Below are 16702 nucleotides of genomic sequence, written 5' to 3' on the forward strand. Positions count from 1 at the left end.
GATGGGAATTGTAGTCTCAAAAACAGCTGGAGGGCCGAGTTTGTGGAAGCCTGGCCCAGGCAAATGAGGTATGCCATCTCTCATACCCTTCAGATCAGTCTGAGAGGCCAGTTCTCTCACAAACATTCATTGCTTAACTATGTATCAAGCACTGACGTGTTAAACACTGAAGAAGTGTGCATGCACACGAAAGCTCATACCAAGAACTAACTTAGTTGGTCTTTAAGGTGCTACTGGAAGGAATGTTTTTTTGTGTTAAACACTAAGAACTCTAAAAGTTTCATATCTCAAAACACAAGAACATAGCACCTTGACTAAAGTTTCACATAATTCCCTCTTAAGCGTGCACTGCGAATGACTGAACCTCAATTTCTGACAATAAAGTGCATATATTGAGCAGACTTTTACTGCATTCTGCAGGACTTCCAGCTTATCTTTGTAGCAACTTCTTCCAAATATTGTGTGGAACAATAACATCTGATTTATAATGGCTTAACCCAGCAAGGGACAATGACTTGACACAGTGAGTTTCAATCCAGTATTTAATTTGATTCTGCTAGTTAAATTACGTTAAATTCACATTTAGTCTAGAATCAGTTATTGATATGAATCTGTCAATAATATATTAAACCTAAACTATGAAACAACCATTAGAATAATATAGTAACCTATAGATCTCTGCTGGACCCTGTAACCATATGTTTTGGTTCCTGTTTGCCTAAATAAATTCTTACATTTTTTCTTAGTTGGAAAAGAAAATACTAATTGTGTTACACACACACACACACACACACACACACACACATATACACACACAGTTTCTCCACCTAGATTCTGAAAGATACATATTAGTTTCAGTGTATATGCTACAAGCATCTTCATCCATTTTTAAGCCACTTGGACTGTAGGGATTAAACAAACAAATAAACCAGAGCTTTGTATTTAACAGTCTGTTAGCCAAACGCAGCAAGGAATTCATGTGAGAAGGCTTGCAGGGGAGGGAACAGATTTCTCCTTCACAGAGAAAGACTTTCCATAGTGGCAGTAAAGAGAGCTTTGTGCTAAGGCTGAATTAGAACTACGTATGCTTTAATATGCTTACTGAAGCCAAAGTCTTTTCCATACTTTCCAAGTCACTACCACTTACTTGTTCTTTGAACTACATTTCGAGCTGCAAGGGAGGACCAGCCTAGTACTTATCCATCGAGTTAATACAAACTTATCAGTGAGGAATGTCCTACTTTTCTGTAAAAGGAATCTCCTCCATGATGTAAAAGTCACCCATTCCCCCACCCCCTTGCTTGAATTGATCTGTTCGGGTAAATTCATTTTCATACAAATGTTTGGAACTGAGATGTCGAGGCAGATCCATCATTCCCTTTTCTTCATCTGATAGCATGATGCACAGGAACAGCAAGAGCTCACTGTGCATAAAAGCTCTCAGCTTGTTCAGATTTCTGATCCAAGAGTAATATGGCTATGATGCAACTAAAATTCACATTACGAAAATCGAACAGTACAAATGCATCCCAATCATAATACAGCAAATCAGTTCTGCTTCAAACACTGTAAATCTCAATAATCACTCACCAAATTGTTCACGTTACTGCAGAGTTTCCAGTCACAAATTACAGACCAAAATGCCAAAGTGCACAGTCCTAGTAGGTGCTTTGAACTGTACACTTGAAATGGTGGAAGCATTCAGAAAGGCTTCCACTATATTTTAATGAAAATATACGTTTTAGAATGCCTTTGCTTTATTTTAATTCATGACATTTGACAAATTTGTGCAAAACAAACTAGATATTTTAACACACAAGGCATCTGCGATCAGTTCCTGAAAGTACTGAGTTATCAATATTTAAGCCATCTTTATTATTATCCCTTAACAACACATCAACAATACACTTGTCAAGTGCTCAGTTTAAAAACTTCATTTCTATTTTACTAGTCTGTTACCCACTCACACCCTGCTTAGTGAAACATCAGTTTTTGCACTCAAACTCTTCCAAGTTAAGAGATTTGCTCCGGAAATCAAAACTTCAGAAGAGGAGAATCCAGGTTCTCTTTATTTCCTTCCGGTGTGAAACTGATGAGAGGAGAGCTCAGATCTATTGGCTAGAAGGAGGGAAGGGAAGGAGAGACAGATAAATACAGTTAAGACATTGACTAAAACAATATTTGAACCATTACAATAGCAGACTTCTCCTTTGCTAACAAGTCTTATAATGGCATTCTTTGACACCACTACACAGCCATAAATTCAAATATTTATATTGCAACAACCAATCAATGTCACTATACAAGGTCAGAATCCCCCTGCTAAGTTCCTGAATGTCACATATGCAATATGCTGTGAATGGCAGTTTGTCCTCTGTACATTTTCCAGCTTATGTCGCATGAGAAGTCATACAGCTGCACTGACATTTATATTGAAACAATATCCTTGCATGCTAGCAGTATTAAAAAGGGAAATATAAAACGGGGTATCTTACCTGTCCTACGGGCTTCAACAGAGGAACTGGAATTATTTCAGGAGTATTAAAAAGATCAATAAGGGGTTTATTTTCACATTCCTGGGTGGCAAGTGGTGTTTTATCTATTCCAATGTCTATCAGTAAAGTCTAGGAAAAAAATAGTAATTTATAAGTTGTTGACTGCCTATTGTGCTTCCTGAAATAAAGTTAATTACAAAAGAACTGCCCATGAGAACAAAACGGTTTAATAAACCTGTTTGCTACCCTAAAAATCCGCAGTACTTAATATATTCTTTCTCCAAGAACTGGTTTGGGTTAGCCTCCTATTGAAGCAGGAGTCTCCATATATCTGTAATTACCCATGATATTATTTGGAAGCAGTCATTAATAATAGCCATTTGGATAAATTTACTTTATGTTGTTTCAGCAGACAATCTTCTGCAAAGCAAAAAAACTTAAAATAAGACCGGAGAAATCCTGCTTTACACAAATTTCACAACAAGCAGTGGCTCAGTGGGAAAGTGACCAAGAAAATTAAGGACGCTAGATATAACTAAACACATTTCAGCTCCTTTTCAACACAGACACTGCAGCAGTGGTAATTTCTGAAAGAAGAGATGCTTCACATTTTAAAGCTGCCTGGGACGGCTGCTCTATATACACAAAAAAGGAGACAAAGCAGGAGCCTACCTCCACAGTGGGTGTTCTTTCTGCTGGTTTCTCCTGCTCAGAAAGGTCCTGTTCTGCTTCTTCAGAAGACTTCTCTGTTGAAAAATCCAGTGCAATAGGTGCAACTGGTGGGGGAGATCCTTCTGTTGAAGATGAGCTATAGGCCCCACGGGTCTTGCGCTCTCTGGCCCATTTGAAACTGGAAAGGAAGAGACACAAAGAATTTCATCTAAGAACTCGTCTTGAAAATGATGTAAGATGGTCAAGTTTTGGTTATGTCTAGATTTACCTAGCTTCTAGAGTCTTTTTGGATGACACACTCGAGACTTGCCGAAGAGACACGAGATCGGGAGAAGACCTTGCTTTGGGCACAGTTCTGGGGGTTAGTGATGGAATTCCCGACGTACGCCGGCCAATGGGAGTAGGCAATGCAGAATGCCTTCTGTTGGATGGAGTCCATAAGGCAGACTTGGCAGCAGAACAGGTATTTAATACCAATCCATCTTCTGATAGTTTGCGAGGTGGGGTAACGGCAACATTGCTAGAAGGATACACGAAGTGTTAGAAGCCGATAAACTTAGAGGAATGCTTCAGTTGTGATGCATTAAGTGCATACTCAAAAATGTAGGGTATCCCGAATACTTTTCAGTAATGCCGTCAAGAGCAACCAGCAGCCCAACTTAAGAATTGCAATGTGATACATTTTAAACCAATTCAGCTTTTTTATTAAGCTGTTTGCAGGCCATTGAAATATTTGATTTTAACCCAAACTGAGGCTTTTTCTGAAACGCAAGTCAGTGTTCGGAATAGCAGACTGTGGTTTTTCCATACCAAGAGGAGTGATATAGCAGCAGATAAAACATCTTCTGGGAGATTATAGAAGTGCTTAGGTACCACATGTAATCCAAGCTGAAATTCTCATCAGTCCATTTCAGAGATTGTGGCAAACAATAGTTAATTAAACTTGTTGTGATGTCTGATTTGACAAATTTATTAGTAGCTGCTCTACCTCCAGATGCCCCAGTACCTCAAGACTGGACTGATGAGCAAAAAGAAAACAAATGAAAGCAAGAAATTGCAAGCTATAGTTTGTATGTATGTTTGAAGTCTAAACCATGTTTTGGCTCGCTCTGAACCAAGCTTTTGGGTGCACATTTAGAAAAGAGATAATAGGGTAAAACTTTGCCTTTGGCAACATTAAATTCCCAATCTCATGTTCGCTGCTGATGTGCAAATCAGAACCCAAATAGGTAGTTTCACAGACACTGTTGAAACACAAGACTTCATTATTGCCAAGCAAAAATCTGAATCGGCAATGTAACCCAGCCCTCTCCTGCCTGCTACAGCAAGGGGTGGGACAGAATTCATCTAAGACTTCGAATATCGAGGACTGCCAATCCTACTGGACAGCCTTTTTTGCTTTACATGCTACTGTTTAAAGTAGTATGAAGCATCTTCAGGTCTCTCCACAAGTAATTTCACACACCCCATATACAAAAACCCAGTTCTAAACCACCTTGATAAGCCTGTCAGCACCTGCAGTTCAAGGTGACAGAAGCATAGGGGAAAACAAGTATGAATTAAAATATAGAACATTACCTTCCAACATTATCACAAGACAGTGATGTAATTGGTTGTAACACTTTGGCAACAAAATTCTCAGATACACCTAGGGAGAAAACAATTACAGGACTTAATCAACTAACTGATCCTCAGCTCAGTTCTTATCCCCCCCCCCATACAATGCAATGTTTAGAATAGAAATAAGGGCAGGCACACTAAAAGGGCAGGCACTGTAAAAAATTATCACATGGGTAAGACCAATGCTCTTACCTTCCTTTGAGACTGCAGGTACTGCTTTGGGCTTGGGACTTGAAGTTGCTGTTCTGTTTCCCAATATACTTTTCTGCAATGGTTTCTGAAAACTAGGATCTGAGTCCTCTTTCAAAATCCCACCGGCCATCTCAGACTTATCAGTAACTCTGTATTTGGGTGCATTTACTGGAGGATTTGTTTTTGAAGCACTTGTGGACCCATGTTGCTTTCCAGATGCATCAGAATGGGAAGCCTGCACAGACAACCCCTTCATAGGTTTAACAATCGCAATCTTGCTTGCAGTAGAGGACAGCCGGGAGCCACGTGCAGAAACTTTAGAAGCAACACCTATTTTACCTGGGAGAGAAAAAAAGAAATTTTATATCTATTGTTTATATATGTATGCACCACTATCAATGCACCCAATGCTTTAGTGTCGGGAAAGCAAAGGCAACAAACTTGAGCAAGCAATTCCCAGTGTTGGGAGAGAGGGGAAGAGAATTAGAGAAGAGACACCCAGCATGGATGTGGAGATGCGTTACACACATTTGAATTAATTGATAAGGACAAAGAGACATGGATTTTGAAAAGTGCAGGTGCTTGGGAAAAGTATGAAGCACAAGAGCCAGCAAGGGAGAAGAGATTGAACTATTTAAAGGGTGTTGTTACAGCCATCGCATAATGCAATTATTCAGTTTGGTCTATGGTGACCACATTCATAAGTGTGTACTTAACTGCAAGAGGTGCAATGTCTCAGAATAATTGTCTTTGCAAAGGTTAATATGCAAATTGTATTATTACTAGACTATTACTATTTAAGTTAGTGAGCACCAATTTTATTAAATCAGTTTCTCACTTGTGCTTCAAAAGAACTCAGCAGTTATGCATTTTATTAAATCAGTTTCTCACTTGTGCTTCAAAAGAACTCAGCAGTTATGCATTTTGGCCACTGTTGCTATCACTTAATATTTGGGGCTTGGATTCCGTATTCCTAGGAACAAAATGTATGTGTGTGTTGTCCCCACTATGGAAGGATGTGTAGAGCCAGAATTGGCCTCCACAGTCACTTATGGACTCACTGTTAAGACAGTGTTCATGGAAGACAATCTTACTCAGCTATGAGTGATCACCAAAGAAGAAGAAAGAAGCATGTGTGTGTGTAGAACCTAGGTTTCCCCGCAACTCAGCAGGCCATTTAGACAAGTGGCCACCATTTTGCAACTGTTGTTTATTCCAATTCTGGTTAGTTAGAGCCAACCAGGATCAAACCACATTGGATTTGTTACCTTTCCCTATCTTAGGGGAGATGGAGAGACTTGAATTCAGGCTTATGCTGGAAAAAGAGGACGAAGAAGAAGAAGTTGAAGTGTTCTTTCGCATACGGATATTACTAGGACGTTTCAGCTGCGTTGCCTTGATTCCCAACTGTAATGACAGTAGTAGAATTTAGGTTTCCCTAAGAACATCTAACAAACTTTATCCTACTGAAATACCGATATTCCTTATGTTCACATCTGTGTGGCTACAAGAAAGCATATCCAGCCCTAATGCTCCTGCAATAAGGGTTTAAACATTTTTTCCCTTCAAAATAAGATACTGCATCTCTGCAGATCAGTGATTTCAAACCCTTAAGTTTTCCTGGAAAATTATTTCCATTATGTGTGCTCATGAAGAGCTTTATACCCTCCTCATCCACTCCATTCCACAACAGCATATAGAACCCTCCCCATTCAATTTGGCAGCAAGGGTCAAGTCAATTCAGACCATGAGTTTGTTACTTTCCTCATATACCACAGAGTACACTGGTCCAAGGATCGCCAATCCAGTATCACAAATCTAGAACATCTGGTTTCAGGTGTCACCAAGAATTACAAAGGCAGGAGTTATTCATTAAGAGCATTTACCTTGTTGGAAGTTGAAAGAGTTCTCTTGTCTTTCCCCGTTGAACTGTTAGAGAAGGATGCATCTCCCACATCTGAAGCAAGACTTGATTTGTCAGAGAGTAAATCTTCCGACGACTCCTTACTGCTCAAATTATTCCAGCTGGAAATACTGGGCAGCTTCCCTTGTTTTGGCTGCAAGGTTCAGATTTCAAACATTTGTAAACCAAAGGATGTCAACAGTAATATTATTGTAGTGTTTGCCCATTAAACTAAAATATCCTTTCAATAAACTGGTTCTAACCAACACTTTCATTTCCCACAGGCCCAGCACGGGTCCCCGATAAAGCCTGCAAGGCCATTTCCACCAAAGCACGCCCAACTGCCCTGAAACTGACATATTCGACAGCAAGTGAGGGGTCTGCAAACATGTGGTTAGGATTGGCCGCCTCATCAGGGACTCCCTAGTGGAGCCAATGAGGTTTTCCCTCAAGAGCAATCAGCTGATGGGTACTGAGAGCACCCACCTTTGAAGCCCATTTACAGGTGTGACATGGATTCAAACTACACTTGCAAATGGATATTTTTCCTCGGCGGGAGAAGCATTTTCTTCTGCAGCAGTGGTTTGATTCCATGCCTGCAAGTGGATTTCAAAGAGCCTTTAAGCAAACGGAATGCTCTCCCCAGGGAGGTTTGCCTGGTGTCTCCATTATATATTTTAGGCACCAGGCAAAAACGTTCCTCTTCAACCAGGCCTTTGGCTGATTAATATTCTACAGCCTTTGAAATGCATTTGTGGGAAGGCGGAGTTATTGTTATGTTGCTTGGGGTTTAATTATTTACTGTCTTTTATATGATATTTTAGTCTGTGAACCACCCTGAGATCTTTTATTTATTATTTTATTTATTATTTATTGTTTTATTTATTTATTATCTTTTATTTATTTATTATTAAATTTAATAATAATAATAATAATAATAATAATAGTTCAGTTTAGAAGAACCATCTGCTGGAAGTCAAGCCGACAAACAAAGCAGCATTCTAGTATTAGCACACCTCACAACAATTTGTATGTCACATTAAATCAGTTAAAAGCAAGCTACGGTTCAACGTGGATGTGCATAGCCTTCTCTGCTCCCTCCTCCTGGGAAATTAAGCCATGGTCTGGCTTGTGGTGAAATCTAAAACCAGCCTCAGGGTTTGCACCCCTGAACAATTAGCCAAGAATAAACCATGGCTATTGTTGGCAACTCAATATGACACGCAAACGAGGCAAGAGACACACATTACCTGGTTAGACGTTTCTAGCTGACTACACTCCAGAAGCAGCAGCACTGATAGGCACTGAGGTAACCACCAAGTTCACATTAGCCTCAAGTCATATTTAGCAACCAACACCACTATAGTTTTATTGAAAGGCGCATGAATAGAGTTCGCTAGCTATAAAAGTCAGAAATGTCAAGAGTGCATTATGCACTCGGGTCAATAAATTTAAATAAGATCACAACCATGCAGCTATTTGTCCTCTATGTAAGAAACTCCACAAACAAGGGAAATAATTGGGAACTAGCCGGGCGTTACCATTCCTATGTGGCAAGATGACTGCCCTTTATGCTTTAATCTATCCAGAAGGAAAAAAACTTTACCTGTCCCGCTGACAAGAGACTATTTCCAAATGCAGATGCATTTTTTACAGTCTGAACTGTGCTCGGTTTGTTATTTGTTTTGTCACTCTTCCCTTGCGCTAAAGATGCAAGCGGTGTGTGGGGCAATTTGCCCATCCTGGCAGGACTAGAAGTATTTAGAGGAATTTGTGGAGAACGAGAGCTGTCCATCCCCGCGATCGGTTGCCTTAAATGTTTCTGAAACGAAGGTGGCCGTGGGGAGACTGGACTTTCATACACACAGTAAGTCTCTCTCCTAACTTCCTTTGGGGTTTTATCCATCACTATTCCTTTCTCAAGGAGTTTCAGTTTTGATTTAGATTCTTGCACAAATTTTTCTACAGACTCTGTCTTTCGTTCTTCCAGCTGGCGACCGTTGTTCCTTTTTGCTTTGGTTCCACTTTGTATCTGGACTGCTATCTGATGAGCTTCCTTAAAAATCTCCACAAATTTCTCCTCAGAAACGGGGCTCCATGTTAGTTCATCCACAAGTGGTGATGGGGGAATTGTGTCTTTCGTTGCTTCAAGGGCTTCAAGCGTCGTCGCAATGCATTTTTCTTTATGGCCCATGGGCCCGACAAAAACTTCATCCTCGTTTTCACTGGAATAAAGACAGATTAGTCTGACACCTCCAAATCACTTGCTCTTTTAAAAATACGGTTTGCTTTAGATACTTTGTTTACCTTATAGGAGACAACGAAAAGTCAAAGTCAAATTTTTCATCAGACAGGTGGCGAAAATCTGGAATCATAACAGAGCATCAGTTGTTATTATACTAATCATGGCTGACCTTTTTATAGTAGATATATTACCGTATTCCACTTTGCCTTGCTGAAATTTCAGCTTCTGTTACTACTTTTGGTTTCAAATTATTCTAGTCTACGCAAGACAGAACAGAGAATTAATTTCTAATACAGCGTGGAACACGTGCCCCAATCCAGAAAGGATGGTCTGTGCGCAAAGGGTTCTATGTACAGATACCCTTCTGAATCAGATGCTGTGTGAGTACATGCATTCATACAAATATTGGATCCCATAACCAGCACTAAGGGTAGGGTACTGATGGACGGGACCCACATTTCCCTTTCTTCCCCCACAAAACTGGCTCCTTAAAAGCTGACAGCAATGATATTGATGGAGAGTTTTCCTTGGGGCAGACACTGCTCATATGTAGCCTACTGTTATCTGAAGGTTTTTAGATCAGGGCTAGAGCCCAGCCAGCATTAAACTGTACAAAGCATTACCAAACTGGTCACAAGGGACAGTTCAATGCAAGCTCTTCATATCACCTTTGATAGTGAGCGCAGAGTTAAACACTATAGCAGTTATTTCTAGCATTATTCCTGGTGAACAGTTGCAAGTAATCCAGAATGAAGACGTTTATAATATAAACTTAAATCAGAGCCTATTTGTTATGCAGATTGTTATCAGATTCTTGCAGTGTGTCTTTATCTTTGGATACAATGTAACAATATGATCAGTATTTCTGATAAGAAATTTCAGCCATCCATTTCAAAACAGAATAGCTATAAAGTCAGAAGTCATTAGAATCATTTGATCAAGTATTATTCCTAAAACTACATTTCCCTAATGACAGGTAAGTCATCATTAAAGCAACCTATAGTTATCCTTTTTTTGTAACTTTATTCTACAGCAAACTGTGTGTGTGCAGAATATTCAGCAGTATTAAAGGCAGGAGGAAGAATGAAGGGGGGAAGGGTTAATATTCTTGCTAATAAACTGAATTGGCTGCAGTACATTATCTAGCTGATTGCCACAAGCTTGAACACCATGCAAGTTTTTTTGCCTGCAGATTAGATAGTGCAGGCTAGGGGCAGACAACTGGTGCTGTTCAGATGTTTTGGGCTACAACACCCATCGTCACCCTCAGGCAACATGGCCAAGTCATGGAACTGTAGACCAGAAATCCTGGAGGGCACCATGTTGGCTATTGTGGGTGTAGGCCAAAGGTAGAGGGTGGCCTTACAAGCCCTGAGCATAGCACTGTGCTGCCTGACTTTTTTATCCCAATAGGAATACCACCAGTCTTTCGAATTACTCCTCCTACTCAAGAGCACTCCATTTTAGAGGTGTCTCATGACAAACAAGACAGTAATTTACAAATGTGCTTTATATCTTACAGCAATGTTGTTGTTTTTATCACCTACCATTATTCACACAGTCATAGGGTTTGGCTTCCGTCATTTTACATTCTGAATGCAAGGTTGTTTTCCCTTCGTCATCCATGATGCAACTGCAAAACACATTAGGTAAACCAGCTCAATATTATATTTTTAAAAATCCAGCACCAGTTATGTTTATTCCCGTTTCAAAGAGCTGCTTCACTACAGTCACCGCCATTGCACACCCATACGTATCTATACCAGAATCTTTTCTATACTAACGGAACAGTGGTAAAAAGTTGGCCAGTACTTGGCATCAGATACACATGGACCGAACTACAAGAAGAAGAGTTTGGATTTGATATCCCGCTTTATCACTACCCGAAGGAGTCTCAAAGCGGCTAACATTCTCCTTTCCCTTCCTCCCCCACAACAAAACACTCTGTGAGGTGAGTGGGGCTGAGAGACTTCAGAGAAGTGTGACTGGCCCAAGGTCACCCAGCAGCTGCATGTGGAGGAGTGGGGAATCGAACCCGGTTCACCAGATTACGAGTCAACCGCTCTTAACCACTACACCACACTGGCTCTTAACCACTACACCACACTGGCTCTACACCATCATTCCTCATATCTACTTATGGCAAACAATCCGGATTTGACAGGTTAATTTACAGAGAAGTACACTGCCTTTTGGGACGCGGGTGGCGCTGTGGGTTAAACCACAGAGCCTAGGACTTGCCGATCAGAAGGGCGACGGTTCGAATCCCCACGATGGGGTGAGCTCCCGTTGCTCGGTCCCTGCTCCTGCCAACCTAGCAGTTTGAAAGCACATCAAAGTTCAAGTAGATAAATAGGTACCGCTCCAGCGGGAAGGTAAATGGCGTTTCCCTGCGCTACTCTGGTTCGCCAGAAGCAGCTTAGTCATGCTGGCCACATGACCCAGAAGCTGTATGCCGGCTCCCTTGGCCAATAAAGTGAGATGAGCACCGCAACCCCAGAGTTGGTCACGACTGGACCTAATGGTCAGGGGTCCCTTTACCTTTACACTGCCTTTTGTTAGAGAGTCAAATCCCACAAGCAATATTTGCTGCTTGTTGCAGAAGGGTCTTACCACTTCAGCTGTACATAAACCAGCTATTGCACACAGTTAAAGGGGGGTGGGGGGAGCCCAATGGCTGAATGTAGCCCACCAGCCAGATTTCATCCGGGGCGGGGGGGGAGAATAGTGGCTGCTGTGCAAAGTTTGCAGTTGCGGTTCTTTACTCAACAAGATACAGAGGGGGAAATTGTGTTCCTTGCAAATGTATCTAAAAATGCATTTTGCAAGCATTCAGTTTTAAGGATATAATAGCATTATGAAGCTCAAGGCTTTGAACAGTAGAAAGGAAAAGCTTGCAAGTCAGCTGTGCATTGACCTTACTTGCATTCTTCTTGTGAGGATTATTCAGTTATTTTGCCTTTTGGAGTCAGGTAAGATAATGATGATTGTTATTATTTTATTATTTATACCCCAGCCACCCAACAGAACCCTAAAAACAGAATAAAACTTCAAACATTAAAAACTTCCCTAAACAGGGCTGCCTTCAGATGTCTTCTAAAAGTTGGGTAGTTGTTTCCTTGACATCTGATAGGAGGGCGTTCCACAGGGCGGATGCCACTACCAAGAAGGCCCTCTGCATGGTTCCCTGGTACCTCACTTCTTGCAGTGAGGGAACCACCAGAAGGCCCTTGAAGCTGGACTTCAGTGTCCGGGCCGAACAATGGGGGTGGAGACGCTCCTTCAGGTATACAGGGCCAAGACCGTTTAGGACTTTAGAGGTCAGCACCAACACTTTGAATTGTGCTCGGAAACGTACTGGGAGCCAATGTAGGCCTTTCAGGACGGGTATTGTGTGGTCTCAGTGGCCACTCCCAGTCACCAGTCTGGCTGCCGCATGACCCAGAATGCTGTCTGTGGACAAACGCCGGCTCCCTCGGCCTCAAAGCGAAATGAGTGCCGAAACCCCATACAGTCATACCTTGTGTTGAATGTGCTTCAGGTTGAGCATGTTTGAGTTGCACTCCACGGCAACCCGCAAGTAACGGAGCGCGTTACTTCCAGGTTTTGCCGTAGACACTCAAAATGACGTCACACGCATGCACAGAAGCGGCGAAAAGCAACACGCGTGTGCGCAGACGTGCCATCGCTAGTTATGTTTGCTTCTGGATGCGAACGGGGCTCCGGAACGGATCCCGTTCATATCCAGAGGTACCACTGCAGTTGCCTTCGACAGGACTTAACCGTCCAGGGGTCCTTTACCTTTCACCTTACCTGCTTTGAAGTCACTTCCGCACCTAGGGCACACAACCACAGTGTGACCCTATAACCCTTGACAGCTCCACCCTTGTCCTTTTTATTATCCCAGTGATCTGAAACATTTTATGTCGTGATGGCAATAAAGGTACAGTGGTACCTCAGGTTAAGTACTTAATTCGTTCCGGAGGTCCGTTCTTAACCTGAAGCACCACTTTAGCTAATGGGGCCTCCCGCTGCCGCCGTGCCACCAGAGCACGATTTTTGTTCTCATCCTGAAGCAAAGTTCTTAACCTGAAGCACTATTTCTGGGTTAGCGGAGTCTGTAACCTGAAGCATATGTAACCTGAAGCGTATGTAACCTGAGGTACCACTGTATTTAATTTGAAATTTAAAAAGAATCACCGCCCACCCCCATAACAAAGGGGGCAACTCTACTTCCAGGCCATCCCTTTTGCAAAAAAAAAAAAAAAAACCCTTAAGTTTCCCTCTTCATTAAACTGTAGCAGGCCTGCCCTCCCACAGGCCTGAGTCTGCGCCACCCCCAATCTCACCGCCGGGCGGGACCTCCTTATGGACTAGCCGCATGAGCGTCAAAACTCCACACGCACAAACACCCACGAGAATGACCTCCGGCCGCTTCTCCCCTTCCAAGCGCCGGCGACGCCGAGCTACGCCCACCCCCGGGGCCTAGGCCCGTCCCTGAAGCGCCGCCTCACCTCACCTGGCCGAAGCGACACGCTGAGGGGAATGAGTCCGCTCGGTGCAGCTTCTCGCGGCTGCATTTGAAACGGCAGCCCCGCCCCGCCCGGCTCCTGATTGGCGGATTTAAGCGACGCTCACCGACCGCAGCCAATTGCAGAGAAGCCAAGTCGCGGACTCCGCCCCGCAATCAACTCTCATCTGAGGCATAGATGGGAGTTGTAGTTCATGTCCTTCCCCCGTTAAGAAACGTCGTCAGCGTGAAAGGGCCGCTCTAGGAAAACGACTTTATTTTTTTCTCTCCGTCGCCCGACGTTCCGTGGAGAACTGGAGATTTGAATTCCCAGAGAGGCGTTCCCTTGGCGCTTAGTCCCGGCAAAGACCCTCGCAGCGCCCCCTGCCGGCTTTCGCCTAGCTGAAAGTCGAGGCGTGTTCTGTGCCCCGATTGCTTGTGAAAGGCCAACAGGATACAAACAGCGTTGGGTTCAAATGATTCAGTAGGGCTCACTATTTGGGGTCAATAGATATGTGAAAAACTGAACTAAGTTTGCACACTTTTGCCAGGAAACGAGTGAAATAAATCCAGGGGAGAGATACGTGTTACTCTCTGTCGTGAGAAATAAAGGTTCTTATGCATAACGGTGCAAAGTAACAATCTTATAAATTCAGGAAATAAATACGTGTTCCTCTCTGCTGTCAGCAAGATAAGTGCTAATGCATGATTCAATAATTGTGCATGTTAGCAATCTCTTAAATCCATGAGCTGCTGTTTTGTGTCTAGATTCGCGTTTTTCAAACAGATTGGGTTAGCAGAGAAGCTGATAGCATCACAGCCCAGATTGCCTGTGAATGACACTGTCAATCTATGCTAGCTATCTCAGGAGAAAGTCCCATGGTGTTCAATGGGCTTTTTCCTTAGTAAGCGTGCTTTGGTTTGCCACTTTGCAGCTCAATCCTATGTGCATTTACTCTGAAGTCTGTCCCACTGAATTTCATGAGGGTTTCTTCCTGGCAAGGGTGTATATAGGGCTGCAGCCTAAGACTGCAAACATGTATGGGGCTGCAAGTGTGTATGGATTAGGGCAGGGCAGACCCAATGCATTTTGGCACCTGGCGGACCATGAAATGGCGTCCCTTTCACTGCCAGGGGAAGGAGAGGAGTGAAGATCGACATCAGAAACAAAGGGGAATAAAGATCTATATTCTTCTTTGACAATCACTCGTAGCCGAGTATGATTGTCTTCCATGAACGCAGTCTTAATAGTGAGTCCGTAAGTGACCATGGAGGCCAATTCTAGATCCACATGTCCTTCTACAGTGGGGATATAGGTTTCCGGGCAGGAGTTGATCACGGTGTAGATTTGCCGAGCGTGCCTTCCTCTTAGAACGTTTCTCCCTTGTGTCCTGTGTTAGAACGTCTTCAAAGCCCATGACACCTTTGGTAAAGGCTGTTCTCCAATTGGTGTGCTTGCAGGCCAGTGTTTCCCAGTTGTCAGTGTTTATACTACATTTTTTTTAGATTTGCCTTGAGAGAGTCTTTAAACCTCTTTTGTTGACCATCAGCATTACGCTTTCCATTTTAAAGTTCAGGCTTTGTTGTTTTTCATTTGGTTAATAGCAGTACACAACTCTCCCAGATTTGGAGATACTGCAAGCTCATCTCGAACTTGTTTTTGCGAAATTTGTGAGAGGACCTCAGCAGCTACGGGGAAGTTGTGATTAAAGAGATGTTGGTAATGTTCTTTCCAGCACAGTGCAATAGCCTCTTTATCTTTTAGAAGTGTGGTACCATCTGCTGAGCGTAGGCGGCATATGCCATGATTTATTGGCCCATATGCACACATACACACAAATGCACACTCAGATTGTTGTAAGCAAATAATGCCTTATCTCCTGCGTTATGCCAATAAAGAAAACTCAGGAGACTGCAGGGTAGAAATCTAATGTTGTTTATTGCAAAACAATAGGTTACAATGGGATAGCTTTGCAAAAGTTGCAACTCAGCCCAGTGGTCCGGGCAGTGGCATTTATAAACTTTCAAACAAAGCATTTCAATTTCCACCAATTGTACATCATTACCTCATTTAAGTTGATAGATCAATCATATGCATAAGCATTGGCTGTTTCTGCTGACTAAGCTCAGATTCCCACCATGTTCTGCAATGACCTTGCAGGAATACATTGTGTTAGTGTGCGTGTTGGGAACCTGTATCACATGTAGCCATTTGCGCCATGTAGCAACTTATGTTCTAGCTTTGCGCTGTATCTTTGTGATTTACATATTAGCTGTATTTCTGCCCCCAATGAGGGCGGCACATGTTGAAAAATCATCAGTATCATAAAGTAACAGGCTACTATAATTTCTCTATTAGAAGCACACTCAAGGATTTACAGGGGTACACATTATCACATTTATTGTGGCCCTTTGGGCCACTCCAAGATCATCACACACTGATTACACCCAAGGGAACACATTGGGGGGAAATAAACAGGGTTTTTTTTAAATTGAGGAACAGAATTCCACTCAACAGATTTATGGGGCAGGGCTAACATCTAACTAACTAACTGACAATAAAGATATTATTATTATTATTATTATTATTATTATTATTATTATTATTATTATTATTGACTGGCAACTTCAACTGATGGAATATGCAGTTTGCAGACCTTACATATAGAATAAGAGAACAAGAAGAACATACGTTTAAAGAAGATTGGAAAATGTTTATCGAATATATGCGGGGGGGGGGAACTGTGTATACTTGAAAACATTGGCAGCTTTAAGATAAATTCAACAATGTAAATAAATTTTGATGGATGTAATACAGTAATGGAATACTGAATAGTTTAGTTTATGTAAAAGATGAAGGAATTTATGTTATCCAAAATGAAGCATGGAAAGAGAACAAGGGAAGTAAAACTTAATGAAAATTGTGTGTGTGTATTCAATGCAGGATTGGTGCTTTGCTGTTTATTTGTTTCTGTTGTTGTTGTTTGTAGTGTGCACAGGGTAGAGGTGTGCACCTTCGACGAGGTACCACATTAAAGACATGCTTTTGAAGGGTGAATGTACTA

At 42.1% G+C, this 16702-nt stretch overlaps 1 protein-coding gene and 1 long non-coding RNA gene across 4 annotated transcripts; both read right to left on the reverse strand.

Annotated features, from left to right (window-relative positions):
- Nucleotides 1-528: 528 nt before the first annotated feature.
- GTSE1 (G2 and S-phase expressed 1) lies at nucleotides 529-13839 on the reverse strand. 3 transcript variants are annotated; one of them, XM_081929139.1, is made up of 12 exons: nucleotides 13642-13839; nucleotides 10675-10760; nucleotides 9190-9247; nucleotides 8489-9107; nucleotides 6866-7036; nucleotides 6248-6386; nucleotides 4980-5318; nucleotides 4746-4815; nucleotides 3436-3687; nucleotides 3168-3345; nucleotides 2496-2624; nucleotides 529-2118 (listed from the first exon to the last, which is right to left on the reverse strand). In XM_081929139.1, exons 2-12 carry the CDS (start codon nucleotides 10751-10753, stop codon nucleotides 2035-2037), a joined length of 2118 nt encoding a protein of 705 aa, XP_081785265.1. In that variant the 5' UTR covers nucleotides 10754-10760; nucleotides 13642-13839; the 3' UTR covers nucleotides 529-2034. The 3 variants fall into 3 exon arrangements, with proteins under 3 accessions (XP_081785265.1, XP_081785264.1, XP_081785266.1); XM_081929138.1 differs by having other exon boundaries at nucleotides 13647-13838; XM_081929140.1 differs by lacking the exon at nucleotides 13642-13839 and adding an exon at nucleotides 13477-13568.
- Nucleotides 13840-15557: 1718 nt separating this feature from the next.
- On the reverse strand, nucleotides 15558-16610 carry LOC309379746. The gene is made up of 2 exons (XR_014172630.1): nucleotides 16258-16610; nucleotides 15558-16189 (listed from the first exon to the last, which is right to left on the reverse strand). It is a non-coding gene; the product is annotated as an uncharacterized lncRNA (long non-coding RNA).
- Between the last annotated feature and the right edge of the window lie 92 nt (nucleotides 16611-16702).

This window comes from Podarcis melisellensis (assembly GCF_964234715.1).
Source record: "Podarcis melisellensis genome assembly, chromosome: 10".
In the NCBI taxonomy this organism is placed as follows: Eukaryota; Metazoa; Chordata; class Lepidosauria; order Squamata; family Lacertidae; genus Podarcis; species Podarcis melisellensis.